The sequence below is a fragment of the Anabrus simplex genome, chromosome 3, assembly GCF_040414725.1.
Source record: "Anabrus simplex isolate iqAnaSimp1 chromosome 3, ASM4041472v1, whole genome shotgun sequence".
NCBI classification, from domain to species: Eukaryota; Metazoa; Arthropoda; class Insecta; order Orthoptera; family Tettigoniidae; genus Anabrus; species Anabrus simplex.
Window position 1 is genome coordinate 428,102,796 of NC_090267.1, and position 23,534 is coordinate 428,126,329.

Consider the following 23,534-nt stretch of genomic DNA (forward strand, 5'->3'; position numbering starts at 1 on the left):
TTTAAAATTCCTGACCTGTTCGGGAATCAAACCCGGGACCCACTGATCCAAAGGCCAGCATGCTAACCATTTAGCCATGGAGCTGGACTCATGGGTAGATAATAATTTAACATTTAATAAGTGTTGGCAAAGTAACAATCAACCTGGTGTTATGACCAACACAAGTTCATCGAACTGCTTAATAATTATACTGTCCACGAAACTTTTAGTTGCAGTCGCTTAAGTGCGGCCAGTATCCAGTAATCGGGAGATCGTGGGTTTGAGTCTTACTGTCGGCAGCCTTGAAGATGGTTTTCCGTGGTTTCCCATTTTCACACCAGGCAAATGCCAGGGCTGTACCATAATTAAGGCCACGGCCGCTTCCTTCCAACTCCTAGGCCTTTCCTATCCCATCGTCGCCATAAGACCTATCGGTGTCAGTGCGACGTAAAGCAAATAGCAGAAAAAAAACTTTTAGTGATTCTTCGGCTCCGTAGTGTTAAATTGGTACACCTCGGTTTTCTTCGAGATACGGATTGACAACCTATGACACCAAAACATCGCCAGTAAGACATCTGTACCAATATAATGGTCCATTATTGGACATTATAAATTTTCCAGCCAACTCATTCCTGGTTGCCTGCGTTTTGCCCTCGTGTGCTAAGTTGAGCTCATCAGTTGGTACTTAGCACACCTACCAAGACGCAAGGCTAGTGCATACCGTGGAGGCCACTGCATAGGCTACTTGAAGCCACCAGCAGTGCCAATGCACTATGAGAGACTATTTCTCACTTCCAAAAATTGATGCCTGCCTGGCCATCAGATGATCTAGATGTTGATTCCCATAGGGAACATGAAATATTTGTCCTGAATGAGTAAATTTACAATACCAATATAATGGTCCGTTATTGGACAATATAAATTTTCCAGCTAACTCATTCCTGGTTAACTGCGTTTCGCCCTCGTGTGCTATGTTGAGCTCATCAGTTGGTACTTAACACACCTACCAAGACGCAAGGCTAGTGCATACCATGGAGGCCACTGCATAGGCTACTTGAAGCTACTTGTAAATTTACTCAATACCAAGGTCATTTTTCAGTTGCTCCCAATCTTGTAACTTATTTATTACTCTATACAGAATAAATCTTGGTAGTCCCTGTTCCATTTTCATTTGTTCCACCAGCATAACCATAATTACAGTTTATCAAAGTTCGCGAAGAATATGCATCATGTTGTGTTGTATTCAACATGGTGATGGAAATCAATTTGAACAACTGCTGTGACATTGTTTCTTGCCCGGCCCAACAGTCGATGTTCCAACACTGTCCACCCAAATGTCACCAGTGTGTTCTGTGTAACAGCTGCTGTATATGGCTGCAGGATGTCATGCAGTGAAACCGTTCTAAAAACAGACCCGGCTGTGTGGCCTCCTGTGCATAAATGGTGGAGGGTATTACAATACTGAGCATCACAGATCATTTTGACAACTGTCCAGTAACTTGAGGAGTCCTCCTTGATCGTATTTTATCTTACTATGCTCTAATGGATACACACGAATATAGCAGGCAAGGTATGGTACTATCTAAATATATATACTGTATATACATTAGGATACAGTCTATCTCAAAACCTAAAGATGTTATAGTCGTGATAATTGGTATTTGGAAGCCGCTCTACAAAGAACACGTCTTTTTTGTTTTCGGAAATTCACTTAAAGCGGTGTGAAAGGTAGTGAAAAAATTGAATTCTTGGGGAAGGAAATCAACTTAACGTGGTGGGGGGTGGTGTGCAGAAGGAGTTGAATTATTTTCATGAGGATACTTATATCTCAAAAACGAAAGATGTTACAGACGTGAAAATTGGTATTTGGAGTATCCTTTAAAAATAAAGAAACACGTCTCTTCTTTTGTTTTTGAAAAATCCACTTAACTGGGTGAAAGAATTGAGAAATTAGTTTAATTATTTGTATCAGGATACTTATATCTAGAAGAAACTAAATATGTTACAGGCGTAAAATTTGATATTTGGAATCTACTTTAAAAATAAAGAAACATATATTTTGTTTTCAGAAAATCGAATTAAGGGGAGAGTTAAGATAAAGAAGGAGTTAAATTCTGTTTATGGGGATCCTTATATCTCAAAAACTGAAGATGTTACAGATGTGAAAATTGGTATTTGGAATCTTCTTTAAAAATAAAGAAACACGTATTTTGTTTCTTTTCGGGAAATCCATTTAGATAGGGTTGGGGACGGGATAAGGGCTGATAAAGGGGTTGAATTCTTCTTTTGGGGAATACTTATATCTCCAAAACTGAAGATGTTACAGACCTGGAAATAGGTTTTTGGAATCTCCCTTACAAATAAACTCTAGCAATCCCACTCGTTAACGAAATATACTTCGTTTTGAATATCTTCACATTTCACAGTCTTATTTTAGTTTATTTTAATTTCTGCTAAAAAAATGCTGAATGTACTAAATTATTTTCACTTGCACAGTTAATTTTCGGTACAACTTGTATATTTCTATCAACAATTTAAAGGTTTATTTTATTATTTTTTAAGCAGCAACTCAGTCGAACTATCTTCATTCCAGTTACCTTGATCAATGACTTACAAGCTTGTCATACTATCTTCCTTATCAATGATATCTGTTAAATTTATCGTCTGAAGCATAAATATCCTTCTGCACAATTCTTCCTATTCTGTAACGTTTACAGACTATTCACACAATTGTCCCAATATTTTCTCTCACACAGAGATCTATTGTACAATTATCCTTTACACAGATAGTCTTCCACATAATTTTCTTTTATTTTCTACTTCTTTTTTTAAACAACTTTCATTTCTTTATTGCAGCATAACATTAACCTTTTCAAAGATATATATATTGTCCACGTATATGTAGATACAACCTAAGTACAGTGTAACATGAGTATATATAATTGAATATAACATAAAACTTAACATCAGTAAATGTAACATATATACACTGCCTGACAAAATAAAGTTAAGCACCCAGAAGGAGTGGTCCATATTATCCCATTTTGGTATACATGCATACCATTGATGGGTGAGTAAATGATTAGATTTACAAGGATCTGTAATGTGTACAACGTCCATCCGAGTGCATTCATGATGGCACCGTCCTCTTGTTGATAAGATGTTACCAGTCAACTGCTGTGGGTCACAACTATGTAAGACATGTAGAGAGGACTACGAACAGTACGAACTACCCGCAATCAGCATTTGACAGAGGCCGTATTGTGAGACTGCATGAGGCTGGTTGGTCGTATCATGCAATTGCTAGGCATGTGGGCCATTCAGATGTCACAGTGGCCTGATGTTGGACTCAGTGGGTACATGAGGGCACCCAGTCATGTCGTGCAGGTTGGGGTTGACCAAGAAACACCATCCCAAGGGAGGATCGTCATATGTTGTGTCAAGCATTGCGGGATCACATAACTTCGATGTCCGTGAACATGTACTGGATATTATAACATCCTGTGAGTTCCCGCACAGTATTGCGACGACTTGCATCCGCCGGATTGGGGTCCTACCGCCCCATGCGTCGGTTGCCATTGACACCAGAACACCAATGCGTGCGTTTGGAGTGGTGCCTTGCCCGGGAGGCATGGACAGAGGATGACTGGCATCGCATCATATTTGATGATGAGTCCCGCTTCTCCATAACCTCCAATGACCATCGTATGCAGGTTTGGCGGCATCGAGGGAAAATTCTGCCCGTACTATGGAAAGACATAGAGGCGTAATCCCTGGCATCATGGTGTGGGGAGCCATAGGATATGCATTCAGGTCACATCTAATAGAGCTTCGGCAGACTTTGACGGCACAGCGATACTTCACAGACATTCTGTATCCACACGTCCTACCCCTTAAAGCACAGCACTCTGGGACAGTGTTCCAACAAGATAATGCATGTCCACATATGGTATGTGTGTCTATGGACTGCCTAGAGCATGTTGAGGTCCTCCCATGGCCAGCAAAATCCCTGGACCTCTCCATCATTGAACACATGTGGGATGACACTGGAAGGGGACTCTGTCCCAATACCAACCTGCGGAATCTGGAGGGACAGCTGCAAAAACTGTGGACAAACTTGCCTCAGAGAGGATCCAAAGGCTTCTTGGCACTATTCCGAACTGCATAAGGGAATACATTGCAGCCGGGGGGGGGGGGGGGGGGGTCGACACCCTACTGACCTGGCGCCAAGATGCCACCTGTAATTGTCAACGGCCTTGTCTCTTTCATCTCATATTGTAATCGGTTCAATAAAGGCACATGGTCTTTCAGCATACGTAGTTTCATTCACTTTCAACCACTCCTTCTGGGTGCTCAACTTCTTTTCTCTCTCTCTCTCTCTCTCTCTCTCTCTCTCTCTCTCTCTCTCTCTCTCTCTCTCTCTCTGTGTGCGTGCGAGTGTGTGTGCGTGGGTGTGTGCGTGCTAGCAGATGTGCTTGTACTTCGCTATGGAATTCTACATTATATGCAGAATTCTAGGTTAAGTAGTGTACACATTGTAAGATTGTATTAAATTGCATAGCTCTTAACGTTACGGAAGAAACGCGACAGAGAGGTCACCATACGACTTTTCTCATGTGAAGACTGTGTTAAGCAGTTTTCAGTGTAATGGCAGGCCCTCTTGTCTACTGCCAGTCACAATCGAATTGGGCAGTTTTCATTATAATGGCAAAAACTCGCTCTCCACCTGCCTTTGTACATCCTCAGAAAGACTGTCTTCGTGGTTTTTCCATCTGAAGTCAACATAAGTCATTACAATGAAGTCAGTAGGAATGTCACGATTAAAATCAATGCTATCATATGAAATACTTGATCAAATGAAAAAACGCACATTTTCTCACTTTTAACAAACAGTACTACACTGCCAGTCTAACAGTCCAGATTGCCAGAGCTGGAATGACCAGGCTGCAGACAGCCGTGAACACTCCTCTGACATTATTCCATTAAGTGTGCAGACTGCTCATTCCAATCAGTGCCTCAGATTAGGGATCTAATAGCTGGAATACTATGATGAACCAGTGTGTTATGTAGCAGTAGTATCAGAAAATTTATGAACCAGAGGAATGGCATGCTAAAAAAGAGAGTTGTCTAACTCCCCAGCTTCTTCCCACCAATATACAGGCAGGCTGTTATACTTGGTACGTAGCAGTAATCCCATCTATTGGAGATTAGTAGCAGCAGAAGACACAAAGACATCACAACAAGCAATGGTCAATTTAATGTTATTGTGTATCAATTTTATGACCTTTCTATATTGTAGGTCTTTGTCCGACTCATTGGCTGAATGGTCAGCGTACTGGCATTCGGTTCAGAGGGTCCCGGGTTCGATTCCCGGCTGGGTCGGGGATTTTAACCTTCATTGGTTAATTCCAGTGGCCCGGGGACTTGGTGTTTTTGCTGTCCCCAACATCCCTGCAACTCACACACCACACATAACACTAGCCTCCACCACAATAACACGCAGTTACCTACACATGGCAGATGCCGCCCACCCTCATCAGAGGGTCTGCCTTACAAGGGCTGCACTCAGCTAGAAATAGCCACACAAAATTTATTTAATTGTAGGACTTCACATTTACTGGTAGTTTTCTTCTGACTCTGTGATATTAGGGCATCTAATGTAAAGCGAGTCCTCCTTTCTTTCATGACTCCCTCTCGTCTTGTTATTATGATTCAAGCGATCCTTCCTTTCCGATTTTTTCTAATTTTTTATAATCATCTTGACAATTTTCCTTGTCAAGATGGACCGATGGCCCTGTGTTTTTACACCTTAAGACAATCATAACAAAATCCATCGCCAGTTAACACGATTTAACAATATTTCCATGTCAGCAATGCTCGGCGTCGATATGGACTAATCAACAAAAGTCTAAATTCATGAATTCTCTTATTATAATCAACCCTCTGTGGGTGGTGGTAGAATAACACCCACGGTATCCCCTGCCTGCCGTAAGAGGCAACTAAAAGTGGCCCTAGGGGCTCTGAACTTGGGAGGGTGGGTTGATGACAACGAGGCCCTTAGTTGAGTCCTGGCATTGCTTCCACTTACTTGTGCTAGGCTCCTCACTTTCATTTATCCTATTCTATCCTATCCGACCTCCCCTAGTCAACTCTTGTTCTCTTCTGACTCTGACAGTATTACGTATGGAGGCCTAGGAGTCTTCCATGTTAACGCTTTTCGTGGCCCTTGTCTTTCTTAGGCCGATATCTTCATTCTTCGAAGTGTCGGACCCATACCATTTTTTTCGGTCTGATTAGTAATATATATAGTATGGTTGCCTAGTTGTACTTCCTCTTAAAACAATAATCACGACCACCACTGATTTTATCGTACTCGGTACAGTAAGACATAAATGAGTAAGACATAAATGATTGGAAATTGTATTCTCTATAACTTATGTTATGTAGTACTTTTCATTAGGACCAACTAAACTACCATTTCAACCAAGGTGAATAAAATTATTTATAGCATCGACTGTAGTTCCTTATTCCCCGATTACATACCGATATTCATTAAATTCTGTTTGCCCATTTTCTCATGGCTCGTCATTGATATGGACTTCGCAACAAAAATTCAAATTCATGAATATCTCTGTTATCATAGCCAGTACAGTAAAAATGTATAAGACATAAATGATCGGAAAGTTAATTCTATATAACAGGGGAGGCCACTAACCTTAATTTTGGGAGCCGTAAATTTAGGAGCAAATTTAGGAGACAAAACTGGGAGCATGTTTAGAAGATCTATATATATAAAATAACTTGTCCTGACTGACTGACTGACTGATTCATCATCGCCGAGCCAAAACTACTGGACATTAAGAAATGAAATTTTGGGGATATGTTCATATTAAGATGTAGGTGCTCGTTAAGAGAGGATTTTTGGATATTCCGTCGCTAAGAGGGGTGAAATTTTAAAATGAGTGTATCAGTATCTCAAAACTTTAAAAGTTTACAGATGTAAAAATTGGTATTTAGAATCTTCTTTAAAAATAAGAAAACACGTATTTTTTTTTTGTTTTCAGAAAATCCCAATAGCTGGGGTGAAAAAGGGTGAAAAAATAGTTGAATGCCTTTAATCAGGATACCGGTACTTATATCTCATAAACTGAAGATATTACAGACCTGAAAATTGGTACTTTTGATCACTTTTAAAAATAAAGAAACTTTTTTTTTTTTTTTGGAAAATCCAATTAATGGGAGGGTGAAAAGGTGGGTAAATTTTTAAAATAGTGCATCTATATCTCAAAACTTTACAGATGTAAAAATTGGTATTCAGAATCTTCATTAAAAATAAAGAAACACATATTTTTTGTTTTCAGAAAATCCCATTAGGAGGGGTGAAAAAGGGTGAAAAAATGGTTGAATGCCTTTAATGAGGATACTTATATCTCAGAAACTGAAGATATTACAGACCTGAAAATTGGTGTTTGGGATCTCATTTACAAATAAATAAAGACGTATTTTTTGTTTTTGGAAAATCCAATTAATGGGGGGTGAAAAGGGGGTGAACTTTTAAAATGAGTGTATCCATATCTCAAAACTTTTAAAGTTCATAGGTGTAGAAATTGGTATTTAAAATCTCCTTTAAAAGTAGAGAAACACGTATTTTTTTGTTTTCGGAAAATCCCAATAGGAAGGGTGGAAAAGGGTGAAAAATGGGTTGAATATCTTTAATGAGGCTACTTATATTTCAGAACCTGAAGATATTACAGACTTGAAAATTGGTGTTTGGGATCTCCTTTAAGAATAAAGAAACACGTAATTTTTTGTTTTTGGAAAATCCAATTAATGGAGGGGTGAAAAGGGGGTGAATTTTTAAAATGAGTGTATCTATATCTCAAAACTTTAAAAGTTTATAGATGTAAAAATTGGTATTAAGAATCTCCTTTAAAAATAAAGAAACACATTTTTGTTTTTTTGTTTTTTGAAAAATTCCAATAAGAAGGGTGGAAAAGGGTGAATAATGGGTTGAATGCCTTTAATGAGGATACATATATTTCAGAAACTGAAGATATTACAGAACTGAAAATTTGTATATGGGATATCCTTTAAAAATAAAGAAGCACGTATTTTTTGTTTTTGGAAAATCCAGTTAATGGCGGTTAAACAGGAGTGACAAAGTGGGGTGAATTTTTTGAAAGACTGTATCTACAGAATATCTGAGAAACGTAAAATATTACAGACGTAAAAATTGGGTGTTTGGAATCTCCTGTAAATGTAAAGGAACATTGGTGATTTGTTTTTGGAAACTCCACTTAAGGGGAACTAAAAAGTGGTGAAATTTCAAAATGAGAATTTCTACAGTATATCTCAAAAAATTTAACAAGTTACAGAAGTAAAAAATGGTATTTTTTATCTCTATTAAAAATAAAGAAAAGTGTATTTTTAGTTTTCGGAAATACCACTTGGGTGGAAGGGGGCGGTAAACGTGACTGAAAATGGTGTTGAATTCTTTTAATTAGGCTGCTGATATCTCAAAAATGAAGATGTTACAGACGTGAAAATTGATATTTGGAATCTGCTTTAAAAGTAAAGAAAGACGTATTCTCGGAAAATCCAGTGAAGGGAGGGGGGTGAAAGAATTGAAAAATTAATCGACTTAATTGTATGAGAATACATACATCTAAACTAAAAAGTTGTTACAGACGTGAATATTGGTATTTGGATCTCCTTTAAAAACAAAGAAAAACGCGTTTTGGGGGGGAAACCATCTTGGGGGGCAGGAGTGAAAAGGATTTGAATTCCTTTCATGAGGACACATAAATCAAAAACCGAAGAAGTTAGAGTCGTGATAATTGGTATTTAGAAGATCCTTTACTATTAAGGAAACACGTATTTTTTGCCGGTAAATTCACTTAGGGGGGAGGAGTGTGAATGGAAGTGAAAAAAGTGAATTTTTTTAATGGGGATACTTATATCTCAAAACTGAAGGTAATAAACGTGAACATTGGTGTTTGGTATCTCCTTTAAACATAAAGAAACACACCTTCATTTAATTTTTGGGCGGGGGGTGTAAATAAATTTAATGTAAAAGGAGGTGAGACCAATTGATTTTACTGTTCATAATGTACTTATAAGGAGCCTCCATTGCCCAGGCGACAGCGCGCCTGCTCTCACAGCTGGGTTGCGTGGTTCAAATCCCGGTCAGTCCATGTGACATTTGTGCTGGACAAAACGGAGGCGGCACACGGTTTTCTCCGGATACTCCGGTTTTCCTTGTCATCATTCATTCCAGCCACACTGTCCAATATTTCATTTCATTTGTCATTCATCGATCATTGCCCCAGAGGTGTAGGCCTACTTCGGCAGCCGGCATAATTCCTATTGTCGCCACCAGATGGGCGAGGAGTGTGACCCTGTCGAATGACTGGAAACAGGCTGTAGATTTTCGATGTATTTATTCTGATCATAAACCGATCATTTTTAATCTTTCCTGGGGTTCGTTTTCAACAGCCATATTTTCCTTCGGAGAACGTTCTTAGATTACAGTAGATTCTCCTGGCATATAAATAAAAATTTAAACACATTTGAAATAAACGATAGGAATGCGATTGACCGTCAAATTGTTCACCTCTATAATAGGGTCAATAATGTACGGAACTATGTCATTCGTATCGCCAGAAATACCGCACACATGCCTACGCGCGACAATGGTGCTGGTCACATTGTCAACAATGACAATGGCAGCAGATGTAATTTACTGCCAAGTAGCGGTCTTGCATCTTGCTGTGGAGTCCAGAACATCAATAATAATAATAATAATAATAATAATAATAATGTTCTTGACCGTCGTCAAATATGCGGACCATGCTGGAAACGGGTCCTGGACGGGTAATGACTGAGAATGCAGTCCGGCCGGGGGTTCAGTACCGCCAAGGCACCCAAGAGGACAAAACGCCGGAACTCCTGAAGGATTTGAACCATATTAAAAATGCTTATAGGAAAGGATGGTACAGATTTAGGGGCCCAAGTGACCGAGTGGAATACCTGGAAGTACGAAATCGATTGCTGGAAAGAAAGATTGAAAAATGGGAGGAAACTGGCCGTAATCTATTAGAAAACGAGTCAGATCGCGAAATTTGGCAGATTCTCTCAGGAAAAGATTCAGATCACGAATTTTGGCGGATTATATATAAAACAATAAGCATTCAATTATGAATTTCAGTATAATACCGTAGCGAAGCCACGGGTATCTTGCTAGTGGTTTATAAAATGAAGACAAATTTTTCATTTTATAACAAATGAAGGAATCTTTATTTTCTACCCTACACAGAATATTATTGTTCAGGTAAACATTAAGGAGTGAGATTTTACTTTTGATAAGTGCTTTTTCGAGTGTTCATTTTTGCTATTAGTTTTTTGAAATCTGGCTGATAATTGGTAAGCCCAGTTTGCACAAATTCACTTAAATGTTCATTAGTTTGTTCAGATCGATATTTAGATTTAATGAATTTAAGCATTGAGTACAGTGATTCACACACATGTAGTCCAAAGACTGAGATAATTCTCTTAGCACACTTTTGTTAGTGGATATTTTTCTTCTGCAGCTTTCTTCCAAAAATCTATGGTAGAAATGCCACTTTGTCTGAGTCCTTTTACTCCTTCGTCCTCTTTCAGTTCTAGTAGCTCCAATTTTACAGCTGCTGGATCCTTTGTTATTGGAAATGAAACAGGACAGCCATCGCCCACAAATATCAACAACAAAAGGATTTTCCAGGAATGAAAATGATGGTTTAAGTGATCTCAAATCATTAAATAACGTTAAGCTGCACATTGCTGCTACTGACTGCCGCCGGCCGCGAGATGTTGTTAGTTTCCATTAATTATATAAGCTAATTTTACTCTAAAATTGGTGTCAAGAGCCGCATGCGGCTCGCGAGCCTAGTTATGGCCAGCCAGGCTATATAACTTTGGTTATGTAGTATTTATCAATGGGACCGCCAATAACATAAATATTTGAGAATTAAATTTTAGGCCTTTCCTAAACTATCATTTCACTCTGCGTGAATAATATTATTTATGGCCTAGTTGTAGCGACTCATTCCCCGATTTTACATACCGATTTTCATTAATTCTCTTCAGCTGTTTTCTCGCGATCCTTGTACATACATACATACATACATACATACAGACAGACAGAAATTATGGAAAATTTAAAAATGCATTTCCTTGTTACTGTGGACGTGACAGATACAGAAATACCAATCTTTTAAAATTCTGAGCAATGTACTCTTATTTTATTATATAGACCCATTTGACAGCCAATTTATAACTATCATCAAATATATGTTGAAAGGGATGCCAAATATAACTAAACAATTTTTATAACTTTTCAAATCAAGGTTTCAGTTCATGCACAGTCTTTCCTCAAGTTTCCTCTCCAAGAGAAATATTGTAAATGCAACAAACAAGTGTACAAATATAAATAAGCAAAGAAGCTAGGAAAAAGAGATAGTGATACACAGAAAGATCACAGAGACCAGTGTTGCTAGATCTATGAATAATACTTTGGAAGATATTGCTTGAAAATTTTTGAAAATTTTAGTCAAAATTTCAAATGATGTTTAGATGTCAGTTTTTATTATTTTACTGAAAATTAAATGATCTCATAATTAACATTGAGTGATAGAACCGAGTAATTTACAGTCATTATTCCGAAGATCACCTTTCTTACGATGATGATTGTTATTTAAAGGGGCCTACCATCTAGGTCATCTCTCTGCTCTTCCCTACCTCTTTCCCCTTACCCTAAAGATGTGGTTATTCGTCGGGCATAGAGTTTGAAATCTTGGAAGGATTTTACTCTTCAACTGTCGCTAGGAATTATGTATTGATATTTCAGCTCAGTCGGTTGTCATTTAAGAGTGCTTATATTCGAGAGACCCATACTATTGAAACATTTTGGAGGACCTGGCAACATTAGTAGGGACAGTGATAGGATAATGAGGCACAGAGGGAGGAAAAAAAGCTAGGCAAGGACAGTGGTAAGAACACAAAAGGACTGTGACAGACTCCACATCTTCGCTCACTTCTGTCTACCTTCCTTATTCTGGTTCTTTCAGGTATGTTTCTTTTCAGCCTTGAGCAATATTGTTTTTGCTTCCCAGCTTCATTTGGTGGGAGGGGGTGGGGGCGTGAGGGTAGCAGTAATTTACATGTAGGAGAAAATTCTTGAGAATTATCTGTATTTATATTTAAAAATTATAGGATAAGGGTGAATATCAAATAAATGGGAGAGGTAAAAAAGGAGTAGAAGACAAGGAATTTAGGACAAAGAGAAAAGAATCTCACAGGTTCCCCGTTAAGATATTAGCATGGTAGTACTGTCTCAGTTCTGGATGTTGGAGCAGTATTACATTAGTATCAAGTTCCTTTGATAATTTGTAAAACCACTTTAGAAGAAATAACAACAATGGATTATGGAAGATCAAAACATAAATTATATCATATTTTTCAGGATATGCCTATGCTGAAGAAATGCATACATTTGTGTGATACAGCAGTAAAACTGGAGTCTTTCTCTGGATCAGACAAGGAGACAAATCCAGTGTTCAGAGATTATCATGGTTTATTCCACATCAACAAACTTTCTGCCATCAACACCTTGGCCTGCCATGTACCTGACAGCTTTGATCTGGCTTTCAAATTACGGAGAAGGAAATTTGTAATTGAGGTAAGTAGTTTCCACCTTTCTACCTAGTGATCAAGATGGCATTGCCAAGCATTATTGTTAACTTTAAAATTCAGTTACATGTGAATAGTAAGACAAATTACTTCCTCAGTGTTTAACTGCTTATCATTTTTAAACTTCACATAGTGAATAAAAGTACCGATAATGTTGTCTACACAGTATTGGTCACATAGCTGTAAACTTATATTCAGGATATTATGAATTCATACTCCACCCTTTGCAGCCCTAAAGATAGTTTCCTATTTTCATACCAATCAAATACCAGGACTGTACTTCAATTTTAACGCCCTATGCCATTGTTGCCAAAAACCGGTACAGGTTGAATCACCTAAAACTTGCACCCCAAATATTTCTGAAATGGAAGGTGCTAGTAATGTCCTGTTTTCACAGAAATGACGTGTATTTATTTTAAAATGTTACATTTTAAAATCGAACTATGCCTATTGACAGTAACAAAATAGAACTACAGTAAATTAGAATATCAGTGGTGTTTTTTACAGGATTCTTTTACAAGTAGTTTGAGCTATCATAGTTTGAATATTGTAAGTACTGGCAGTTATCTGCATCCTGTGTCACTACTCACTTATGAAAAAAACTGAGTAAACAAATTCTCTGGATTCTGAAGAAGAAAAGTGGCCTTCAAAGGTTGTGTTCAAAATGACGACCAGCAGTTTCAATACAACTTTCCAGTCTGCTTTGTATAGATTGATGCACACATTCTGGCATTTCATCAGAAATTTCAGCACAGGCAGCAGTAACATGTCCTTTCATATCTTGTATAGTCAGTATGTCCTCGAAAACAGTGTCTTGTAGCACTATGCGCTGGACAACCATCATACTGATACCACCTGTTCCTCCTAGTCTGCAGCAGAACATCTTTGGAATTTGGTCTGTTAGTTGAGATACGTTTGAGAATCTATGATCCTTCTATAAAAAATGGCTTGTGACCTGATGGTTCACTATTCCACACTACACATTGAACCCTATAACACGCGGGAGGTCGCACTTTTTAAATATTAGTGAATAATTTTGTTGCTAGCCGATGTAGGTCTTAGGACGCTCGTTTCATCCCTCCCCTCCCTCTCTCCCGCCTGACGTTAATTATCGTCAGTGTATTGCCTGCTGCGTTCCGGAGTAGTTTAAGTTTTCTTTCACTCTCGCATCAGCCGCGGCAAATTACCTTCATGCGACCCTCGTATAGTGCATTCTTACATGACTGCATTTCCAAGATAGTAGCTTAAGTAAAGTTCATGAGGTTTATGGTGGCTTTCAATGAAGTGTGGTTCTGAAGTTTGATCTTGAATTGTGACCAAATCATTCATTGAAATGTTCAAATGCAAATGTTGAGGCAATTTGCTCACACACGGCCTCTCGCGCTCTTTAAAATCTCTTGTAATTTTACCATATTTTGAAAAAAAAATCTCTCGTAATTTTACCAGATTTTGCAAAAAAAAAAAAAAAAAACAATGCTGATGAGAGATACTGGCTTTGGAGACCTTAACTCAACTGCCCGATGGGCATCCTTACTAGAAACCACTGTCTTAAGTTAAGAGTGAAATAAAGAAAATCTGGAGATCCCTGAGATCAGTTTCCATGTGAGACTGCATGTACCATCATAATGATTCATGATGATCCAGCCCCCGTAGCACGAGCTCTGGACTCTTGGTATAATTAAGGCGGTCCAATCAGTATGTGCCACGCAGTGGTTGTATGGCATGGACCCTTAATTGAAACAGTATGACCTGTGACTTTGTCATGGACCAATTTTTAGTCGAATAGAAAAAGTTCTCAGGTCGAAAGTTACTGTCATATTACCAAGTGAGTACCATGAAGTATTCAAGGATAACGGAATAGTTTTCCAGCTGGGAGCAGATGTCGTCAATCGGTGTTGGAAAGATGCATTTGCTGATGTCGTCAAGCCCTGTGGTCAGAGCACTTCAAATTTGCTCTTGTAAAAAGGGTTGTGATCACCAGGAGTAAACATGGAAATGCACTAGTAAGAGGTGAATTGGCCTACAGAATGGACTCGGGTGAAGGGAGAGGGAAATGCAGACGTGGCAAAGCCCACTCGTCTATGAAGCCGAATGTTATTCATATTGGAAGAGCCTTAAAGGAAGTGAAAGTTAGGAACATTGATTTTCTGCTTAGAAAATATTTCGGGGAGACTTGGGAAGAAAACGAAGATCTTGTTTTCTATAAGAATCTGATGGATTCTCAAACAGCTGTGAACAATGCAGAGGAGGACTCAGAATTTGAAATTCATCCAGAAGACGAGTTGCCTGTGTAATTTCGATGGAACAGGACAGGACTTGCAAGGTTGCAGCCTTTTTACTTCTTGCAGACTATCCTTTGATGTCATATACTATGTAATCACACTTACTTGTAGTCAATAAATAATTTCTTTTGTCATTTGAACCAGCATTAAGGCATCTTCTTTCCAATTACGGTGTGATAATATCTCTACAGAAGCAAACCTACCTAGATCCATGAAAACAGGAGCAAAACTCGGTGAATCCAAACAATTCTAGGTAATAACTAAAAAAATAAAACCCCAATATTTTAAAGATCGTCATAAAAATAGTCCGTAAGTGAATATAAATTTACAACGAAAAGGAATTTTGCATATCTGCGGGCCAAAGGAAGCAAGGCGTTTTTCGTGTTTCCTGAAAAAAACGTTCTGGTGCACTCACAGCGTTTTGCTTCTGGGCGCCTCATTTCTTCTATTTGCTTTTGCAAGATATCAAGTGATTCCTCTGGGGCATATTTCCATAGTTCTGCTACTACTGAGTCTTCCCCCGGCACTTTGTTATTTTTGAGACGGGCAATGTGGCGCTTGATTTCATCCCCTTAAGGTGGTCTGGAATCTGGGTACCTGAGTAAGGGTTCCTTGGTCTTAATAGCGCTTTGCTGTTATAGAGCAATTAAGTAAATTCTTGAAGTAATCTGCCAGAATGCTGCAATTTTCTTCATTTGACGTCGCCAGTGTGCCGTCCTTTCGCTCAAAGCATAGAGATGGTGGTTTATAGCCAGTGAGTTTGCACTTGAAGGCTCTGCAGTACTCTCTGCTTTCATTCTTCCTAAAGTTTTGTTCTATCTTTTCAGTGAGAGATTTTTCGTATTTACGTTTCTCAGTTCTGAACACCCTAGCTGCTTGGGCACGTTGGGTTTTGTAGGTTTCCCAATCATTTTCTGTTTTCGTAGAGTAGTACTGTTTCCACGCATTGAGTCTTTCTTGGAGGACTGATTCGCAGGTACTGTTCCACCAGGCATGCTTTTTGCTTCTCTGGATTTCTGAAACGTCTTTGGCGGCCTCAACAAGGAGACTTTTGGCGTTGTTAAAGTCACAGTCATTTGGTCTAGCCTTCTCCTGGAACTCCTCAACCCTTTGCCGAAGTTTATCATTGTCGAAGCGTGTGATCTGTTTGGTTGTCTTCCTTGTGTTTGCAGGAATTGGTTTGAATTTCATAAGAGACATATAATGATCTGAGGCCACATTGATGTCTTTCTTTACCTTGACATTCATAATCTCAGGGCTGTTTCTCCTGGAGATTGCAACATGATCAATTTAGAACTCTCCGAGAGCTTGGACGGGAGAACACCAAGTCATTTGCTTTCTGGGTAGATGGCAAATGTGGGTCGACATGACCTGCAGGTTGTGATTTTCGCAAATGGACACCAGTCTTTTGCCGTTGGGATTGGTTCTTTTGTGAGCAGGGTAATTTCCTATAACTTTCTTGTACTTCTGTTCACGACCTAGTTGGGCATTGAAGTCACCCAAAAGAAGCTTGACATGGTGTTTGGGGATTTTGTTTAATTTTTCATCCAGTAGGTCCCAGAAATTATCAACTTCGTCTGGATCAGACTTGTTCTTATCGTTTGTAGGAGCATGTGCGTTAACTAGGGCGTAGGTTTTGTTCGCGCATTTAATTGTGAGTATAGACAATCTGTCATTCACAGGTTCGAAATTTGCAACCGATTTAAGGATCTTGGTTCTAACAGCAAACGCGGTTCCAAGCATCACAGCTTCATTGAGGATTCCTCTTTGCGCTTTGCTCTTGAAAAATCGGTAGCCTTCGGATTCAAAAATCTCTTCATCTGGGTACCTTGTTTCCTGTAGGGCCATTATGGATATCTGATTTTCGTGAAGAGCTTTGGTGAGGGTTTTCAGCTTGCCAGTTTGTGTAAGTGAATTTATGTTGAAAGTTGCTAGAAAGGTTTTAGATTTTGGCCTGAGTTTTTGACTCTTCGGGGTACACCGAGACGCTCTGACTCGTCTCTTGCATGATGTCGAGTCTCCCCCAGAATCCGAACAAGACTCGTACGCCGTGGCATTCACAACGAGGGATTTATCCGAAGATTTACCCCTTGGGGTATGTTTCTTGAAATGTTGTGCCATCATGGTTTTTGACTTGACTTTGCTTTGGACGGGTACCCATCCTTTTATAACTAGGGTTGTTAGCCCTAGAGGTTGCCTCAAGATGTTTTCTGGCTTCTGGTCATTTACCAGTCTTCACCGTAACCCTGGCAAGGGACCAGTTTTTTTTTCACGGTGGTATTTTATTTCCCTACTACCCTCTGACTGTGCTGGCGGCAGAGCCAGCGAGCTTCCCCAATTCCAATGGGATGCGCCCGATGGAGGTAACCGGTAAATCCCCACACGGGTTATTATTATTATTATTATTACTATTATTATTATTGTTGTTGTTGTTGTTGTTGTTGTTGTTGTTGTGCTTTTACGGCCACATTGGACCTCTGTAGTCAATTTCTGCCCGGTCTTCTATGATGTTTTATGTTTTTGTTTTTTTTGTTTTCTTTCCTGTTCTTCCAGTATTTCTGCATTCTATCTATCTTCGTTGTCTCTCTTCTTCTGAAAATACCCTTTTAGTTGTTTCTCTTTTATCACATTTTGGTAGGAATCTAATTTTACTATTCTTCAATTTATTTACTTTGTTTGATTTATTCTTTAAATCCTCCAGTGTTATGTCTAATTCTTTCATGTCTTCTTTTATTTCTTTTATCCAGACAGGTTGTTTTTGTTTCCAAAGCTTTTCCAAAATTCTGTGTATTAACCTGTCTTAAGGTGTTCTCAACAGATGACCAAAGAACGATATTCTCTTTTTTCTTATGAAATCCGTTATGGGTTCTATTTCCTGATATACTGCTGCATTTGGGATGATACGCCATTCTCCTTCTTTTTGGTACTTCTTATGAATGCATGTTCTTACTATTCTTCTTTCTATTTTTAAAATTTTGTCTGTGTTATTCTTTTGCTTTAGTTTAAATAATATTTCACTTCCATAAGTTATTTTAGGTCAGACTACAGTCTTATAATGTTAAATTTTGTATTTGACAAACATTTCTTGTTGTATGTATTTCTCGTTACTTTTTGGGCTCTGGATAATTTATTCGTTCTCTCTGTCCAAGAAATGTTTTCCTTTAAATTGTATGTTATAGTTTCTCCAAGGTATTTAAATTGTTTTCCAATTTATATTTCTTTCCCACATATCAGAACACTGCTTATTAAAAGGGGATCTATTGCCATTATTTTAGTTTTTTCAAATGAAATTGTTAATCCTATATTTCTAGCAATAGTTTGGAGACTTGTGATTTGATTCCGAGCTTCATTAAGGTTATTAGCTAGTAATGACAGATCATCTGCAAATCCTAAGCAATTTAGATTAATTTCATCTTTAGTGTATCCATTTTTTATATTTTTGTTATTCTCTTTATACCATTCTTTCATCAAGTATTCCAGAGTACAATTAAACAAAAGTGGTGATAGTACATCACCTTGTCTTAGTCCTGTTCTGATTGTAAATGCTTCCGATAATTCTCCTCTAAACTTTACCTTTGATTTAGTGTTTGTTAACGTTAAGGCTTATCATTTTAACTAATTTAGGATGTAATCCAAAATTTTGTAATATTTTTAGAACTGAAGGTCGGTGAATGCAATCATAAGCTTTCCGAAAGTCTACAAAAGTGATAATCATTTGTTTCTGTCTTCTTTTGTAGATGTCCATTAATAATTTTATTGTTATGATTTGATCTGGACAACTACGCCATCGTCAAAATCCTCCCTGGTACTCCCCTAATTCTTTTTCCAGTTGACATTTGCACTGATTGTGAATTATTCTTGAGAATATTTTATAAGCACAATCCAGGAGTGATATTCCTCTATAGTTATCAGAATTTGTTCTATCTCCTTTTTTGTGTAAAGGGTGGATTACTGCAATTGTCCAATGGTCTGGTAATTTTTCATCATTCCAAATTTTAATCAAGCATTGGTGAAGTGATTCTGTAATTGATTCCGCTGCATTTCTCCACAACTCGGCAAATTTTTGGTCTTCCCCACAAGCTTTATAATTTTTCAGTTCTTTACTGACTTGATTAACTTCAAAGCTGGGTGGATCGATATTTTCTGGTGGAGTTTTAATTTGCATGTCTGTGTTTATATGAAGTAGTTCTTTTGGTTCTTCACAATTCAATAATTTATTGAATGTGTCTGCTAGAATTTGTGTATTATCTTTATTATTATATGCCATCTCTCCATTCTTATCTTTTAGCATAAGTGTTGGCGATTCATTTTTTTGAAGTTGTTTACTAAATATTTTATAGTAATCCCTAGAATTGGTCTTTTTGTGATCTATTTCTATTTGTTGAATAATGCTTTTTTGATGTCTTTTAATATTTCTGATGGTTTTTTGGGTTAGTTTTCTTTGCTTGGTAAATTCTTCATACGATATGTCTGTTTTCTGACTTTGATGATTTAACCATGCCTCATGTCTACTTTCAAATGCTTTATCGCATACCTCATTCCACCACTGATCCTTTTTCCTTGGACTTGGCAAGGCAATTTTCTCAGCTATGTCTTTTAGTTTCGGGTTGATTTCTTCTAATTTATGTGTTTTATCAATGTCTCGAGTTAGTTCTTTATACTGTTCATTGTTTATTAGTTTATGGGGATCATAAACTTTTCTCAGTTTACATTTTGATTTTGGTTTCTTTACTGGTGTGAATTTCATTTTCATTTTCACCATGTAATGGTCAGACCCTATGTGTCTATTCCTCTAAGTACTTTAACATTTTGGATTTCCTTATGATAATTATTTTCCATACAGACATGATCTAATTGCCATTCTCCTTTTCTCCAGTCTGGGTGTTTCCATGTCTTAAGTTTATTAGGTTTTCTCATAAAATACGTAGATTTTGATATATTACGGTTTATTGGTCTGTTTTTGAGCTGGCCATTTTTTTATTATGTCCCTGTATATCTTTCTTTACCTAATTGTGCATTGAAGTCGCCTATTAAAATTTTGGTATGATTTTTATTTATGTTTGTCGATGTTTGATCCAAGAGGTCCCAGAATTCATCCATCTCTTCTCTGGTTTTTCTCCTATTGGTTTTATCATTTGTAGGAGCGTGAGCATTAATTATTATGTAGATTTTATTCGATGCCTTTATTGTTAGCATCGCGAGTCTTGGGGATTGTGCCTGAAAATCTATTATCGAATCAATTACTTTCAAGTTGACTGTGAAACCTGTACCAAATTTTGGACAATTCCTCATCACTCTTCCTCCACGAATGCCTTTGTACACTCTATACCTTTGGGATTCCGTGGGTTTCTGGTCTGAATTCCTCATCTCTTGTAGTCCTGCTATAAGGATCCCTTGTTTGTCTAGTTCATTAGTTAGGATTTTTAATTTTCCCACCTCTGCCAGAGAGTTGATGTTGTATGTTGCTAAATAGTTTATCTGTTTCAATTTTAGTTGTTGGTTTACTCGTTGGTTTGTCTTGGGTATTTCCAGATGCTCCGACTCATCTGACTCATCTTTCAAGCAACTGCCCACCGTATCTGAATGCAGTCTTCTCTGCCTAGTACAAAGCGGTGGAAATTTACAGAAAAGATTTCCGTCCATTCTTGACTGTCAAAGGCAATATAGCCTTGGATGGAGCAAGCTCCGAGTTACAACTATGGTTGTGAACCATAGAGGTTGCCTCAAGATGTTCTCTGGCTGTCATTTTACGGCATTGAGCCAGCCCTCCTCCTTTCCCCGGGCTTGGGACCGGCAACAGCAACTACTGAGCTACTCAGTCCTCCCAGTAGGTACTGCAGGCGTATTTAATTACAAGTAATCTTAATAATGTTATTCAAGTCTGAAAAATGTACATAAAGATACAATTTTCACTTAAATTGTTGTAATAAACATTAATGCAAACTGGTATATATATATTAAACCCTCCAGGGTTGGTTTTTCCGTCAGACTGGAGTGTGAGACATTTGGTCTGGGATACAACTGGGGAAGAGGACAAGTTCATCTCCCAGCCTCACCTGTTATGCTGAACAGGTGTGTTGTGGAGGATTGAAAGATTGAAAGGAATAGGCAAGGAAGAGCCTCTGTTCGACCTGTTCCAGCCTTTGTACCACTTTTCATATTTCATGGCAGAGCTGGGAATCGAACCCGGGCCTCCAGGGTTGGCAGCTAATCACACTAACCACTACACCGTAAAGGCCATCTTAAACTTAAGAGAAAAAATTCATTAGAAAATTTGCTTACCATTTAGCTATTAAAAATATTGAAGAATGCAGAAAAACAGAACAGCCATGTAATATAACTACAGGAGAACCTCTGAAACTCTGATCATCTAGACAGTTGTGTAGAGCCGGAGCCCGCAGCCTGGCATTTGGCACCCACCTGTCAGCATATTTTCGGAACTTATTAGCGACATTTTAATTAGAATGGGGGGAGGGGGGGGATTGAACAATAATATAAATTATTTCTATCAAAATTATATAGGTAATTATACAATTTTGCCATGATCATATTGTTTATTGAGCTAAATTAAAAAGAGTAACAAAAAACGTACTTGTAAAAATATGTATTCCCAAGTTTGTAATATTATGGAAATGTTGTTTCCTTCAAAATATTGGAATGGCAACTAACACCCCTGAATTATGCCTATGAGCATATTGATTGTAAAAGGTATGTTGCTGACTACATTCATATTTGAAGTCATAGAATTTTATGAATGGCTTTAAAATGCTTGTATAGATGAACTACCTTGTCTACTGAGTTTTTCTTCAAATCTAAAGGTTTAAAAAATAAATCATAAATATCATTAATTGAGTTTACTGTGATCAGTGTTCTTCCTAGGACCTTTCTAGTGGGCGCACCGCCCAGCCGTTTTCACTGACCGCCCGGCTATGATAACCTAGATATGTGCTAGCTACATAACATTTCAAGTTACTTTACGTCACACCGATACATATGTCTTATAAACTGTATATAGGATAATATCTTTTGTTTATTTCCACCTATTCAATACATTACAAGAAGTTGGCATTTATTTTAAAACATTATTCAGATGAGACATGTTTTAAAATAAATGCCAACTTCTTGTAATGTATTGAATAGGTGGAAATAAACAAAAGATATTATCCTATATACAGTTTATGAAACTTTCAATACGGACGAAAAATGATTTTCATCACTTGTAACATATGTCTTATGGCGACGATGGGATAGGAAAGGGCTAGGAGTGGGAAGGAAGCGGCCGTGGCCTTAATTAAGGTACATTAAAAATGGGAAACCACGAAAAACCATCTTCAGGGCTGCTGGCAGTGGGGTTCGAATCTACACATATTTGAGTCATTGTGTGTTCCAAATTAAATACTGTAAATTATTTAAATGAAAAATCTTCATTATTTTCAGGATAATTGTACAAGTTACATCGGAGTTTAAATGTTTAGCTTATCACATAATATCATGTGTGAACAATATCTGAATTAACGTGGAATCGCATGCGAGCACTCAATTTCGTGAGACGTCTGGCACTCCACAGCAAGCGAGTAATAATGAATGAGCAGTAGAACACTAGAAGTTCAAAATACTCTGTTGTCTCTTCATCGTTATAACACTAAAATAGTTCAGTTTTGCAGTTAATGTTTACCTGACTAATATTATTGTTAATGCCCTGAGCGGGGGGGGGGATAAATTAAAATGTTATCATATTCATTTTTTTTACGTCATATTCCCGGCCCAGCTACTCATTTCTGCCACCCAGCTGATGAAAAGTTCTGGGGAGAACACTGGTGATAATAAAATGCAAAGTCAATAGAAATTTGTTGTTTGTTTCTAGAAACTTCACTTACCACCAGAACTACAGGAGACAACTCAGCGGGAGCAAGATGAGATTAGAGTCTCGGCAATGGGATGTGGAGCACCACAGAAACAGTTACTAGAATTCTAATTCAGCTCTTTTGGCTGATTCCTAGTTTTGTATAGCAAGATTATCTTCCCTTTCAAAAATATATATATTATTATTTTATATTAAATTTTTATATTTTATATTGAATGAGCATTGGAGCCATAAAATAAATTCACGCACATAATATAAGAAACTGTTTTGGATCTCTGAACAGTTCATGACATATAACATAATGAGAATTGTGAGATATATAAATGTAACATGTCTGCTGAACACATTGCTACCTAACAGACAAATAAAAGATTGAATGTCTCTTTGAGTGTTGATTTCTTAGTTTGCATGCTTATCTCTCATGGCTTATCATCAAGCCATTGTTGGTTTAATTTGTCCCAATTGTCATTAGCAGTGATGTTCAGGTCCTACAGATTGCTTAGTCTATCGGGACATCCAAAAATGAATTTCTGTTACACTGCCTGACAAAAGAATTGAAGGACCCAGAAGGCAAGGAGGAAACAAAATTAAAGTTCACGTGTTGAGCGAGTCTGTGATGTTATATCAGTGATTACAAAATCCATTCAAATTTGCACAGAACTTAGCAGTACGAGCCCACTTAT

At 37.8% G+C, this 23,534-nt stretch overlaps 1 protein-coding gene across 1 annotated transcript in view; it reads left to right on the forward strand.

Moving 5' to 3' along the window:
* Elp4 (Elongator complex protein 4) overlaps nt 1–23,226 on the forward strand; it is a 93,515-nt gene extending 70,289 nt beyond the window's left edge. The window contains exons 6-7 of the mRNA XM_067144578.2: nt 12,479–12,694; nt 22,852–23,226. Coding sequence (XP_067000679.1) covers nt 12,479–12,694; nt 22,852–22,962 — 327 coding nt within the window. The 3' untranslated portion in view covers nt 22,963–23,226. The remainder of the gene's footprint in view (nt 1–12,478; nt 12,695–22,851) is intronic.
* The last annotated feature ends 308 nt before the right edge of the window (nt 23,227–23,534 follow it).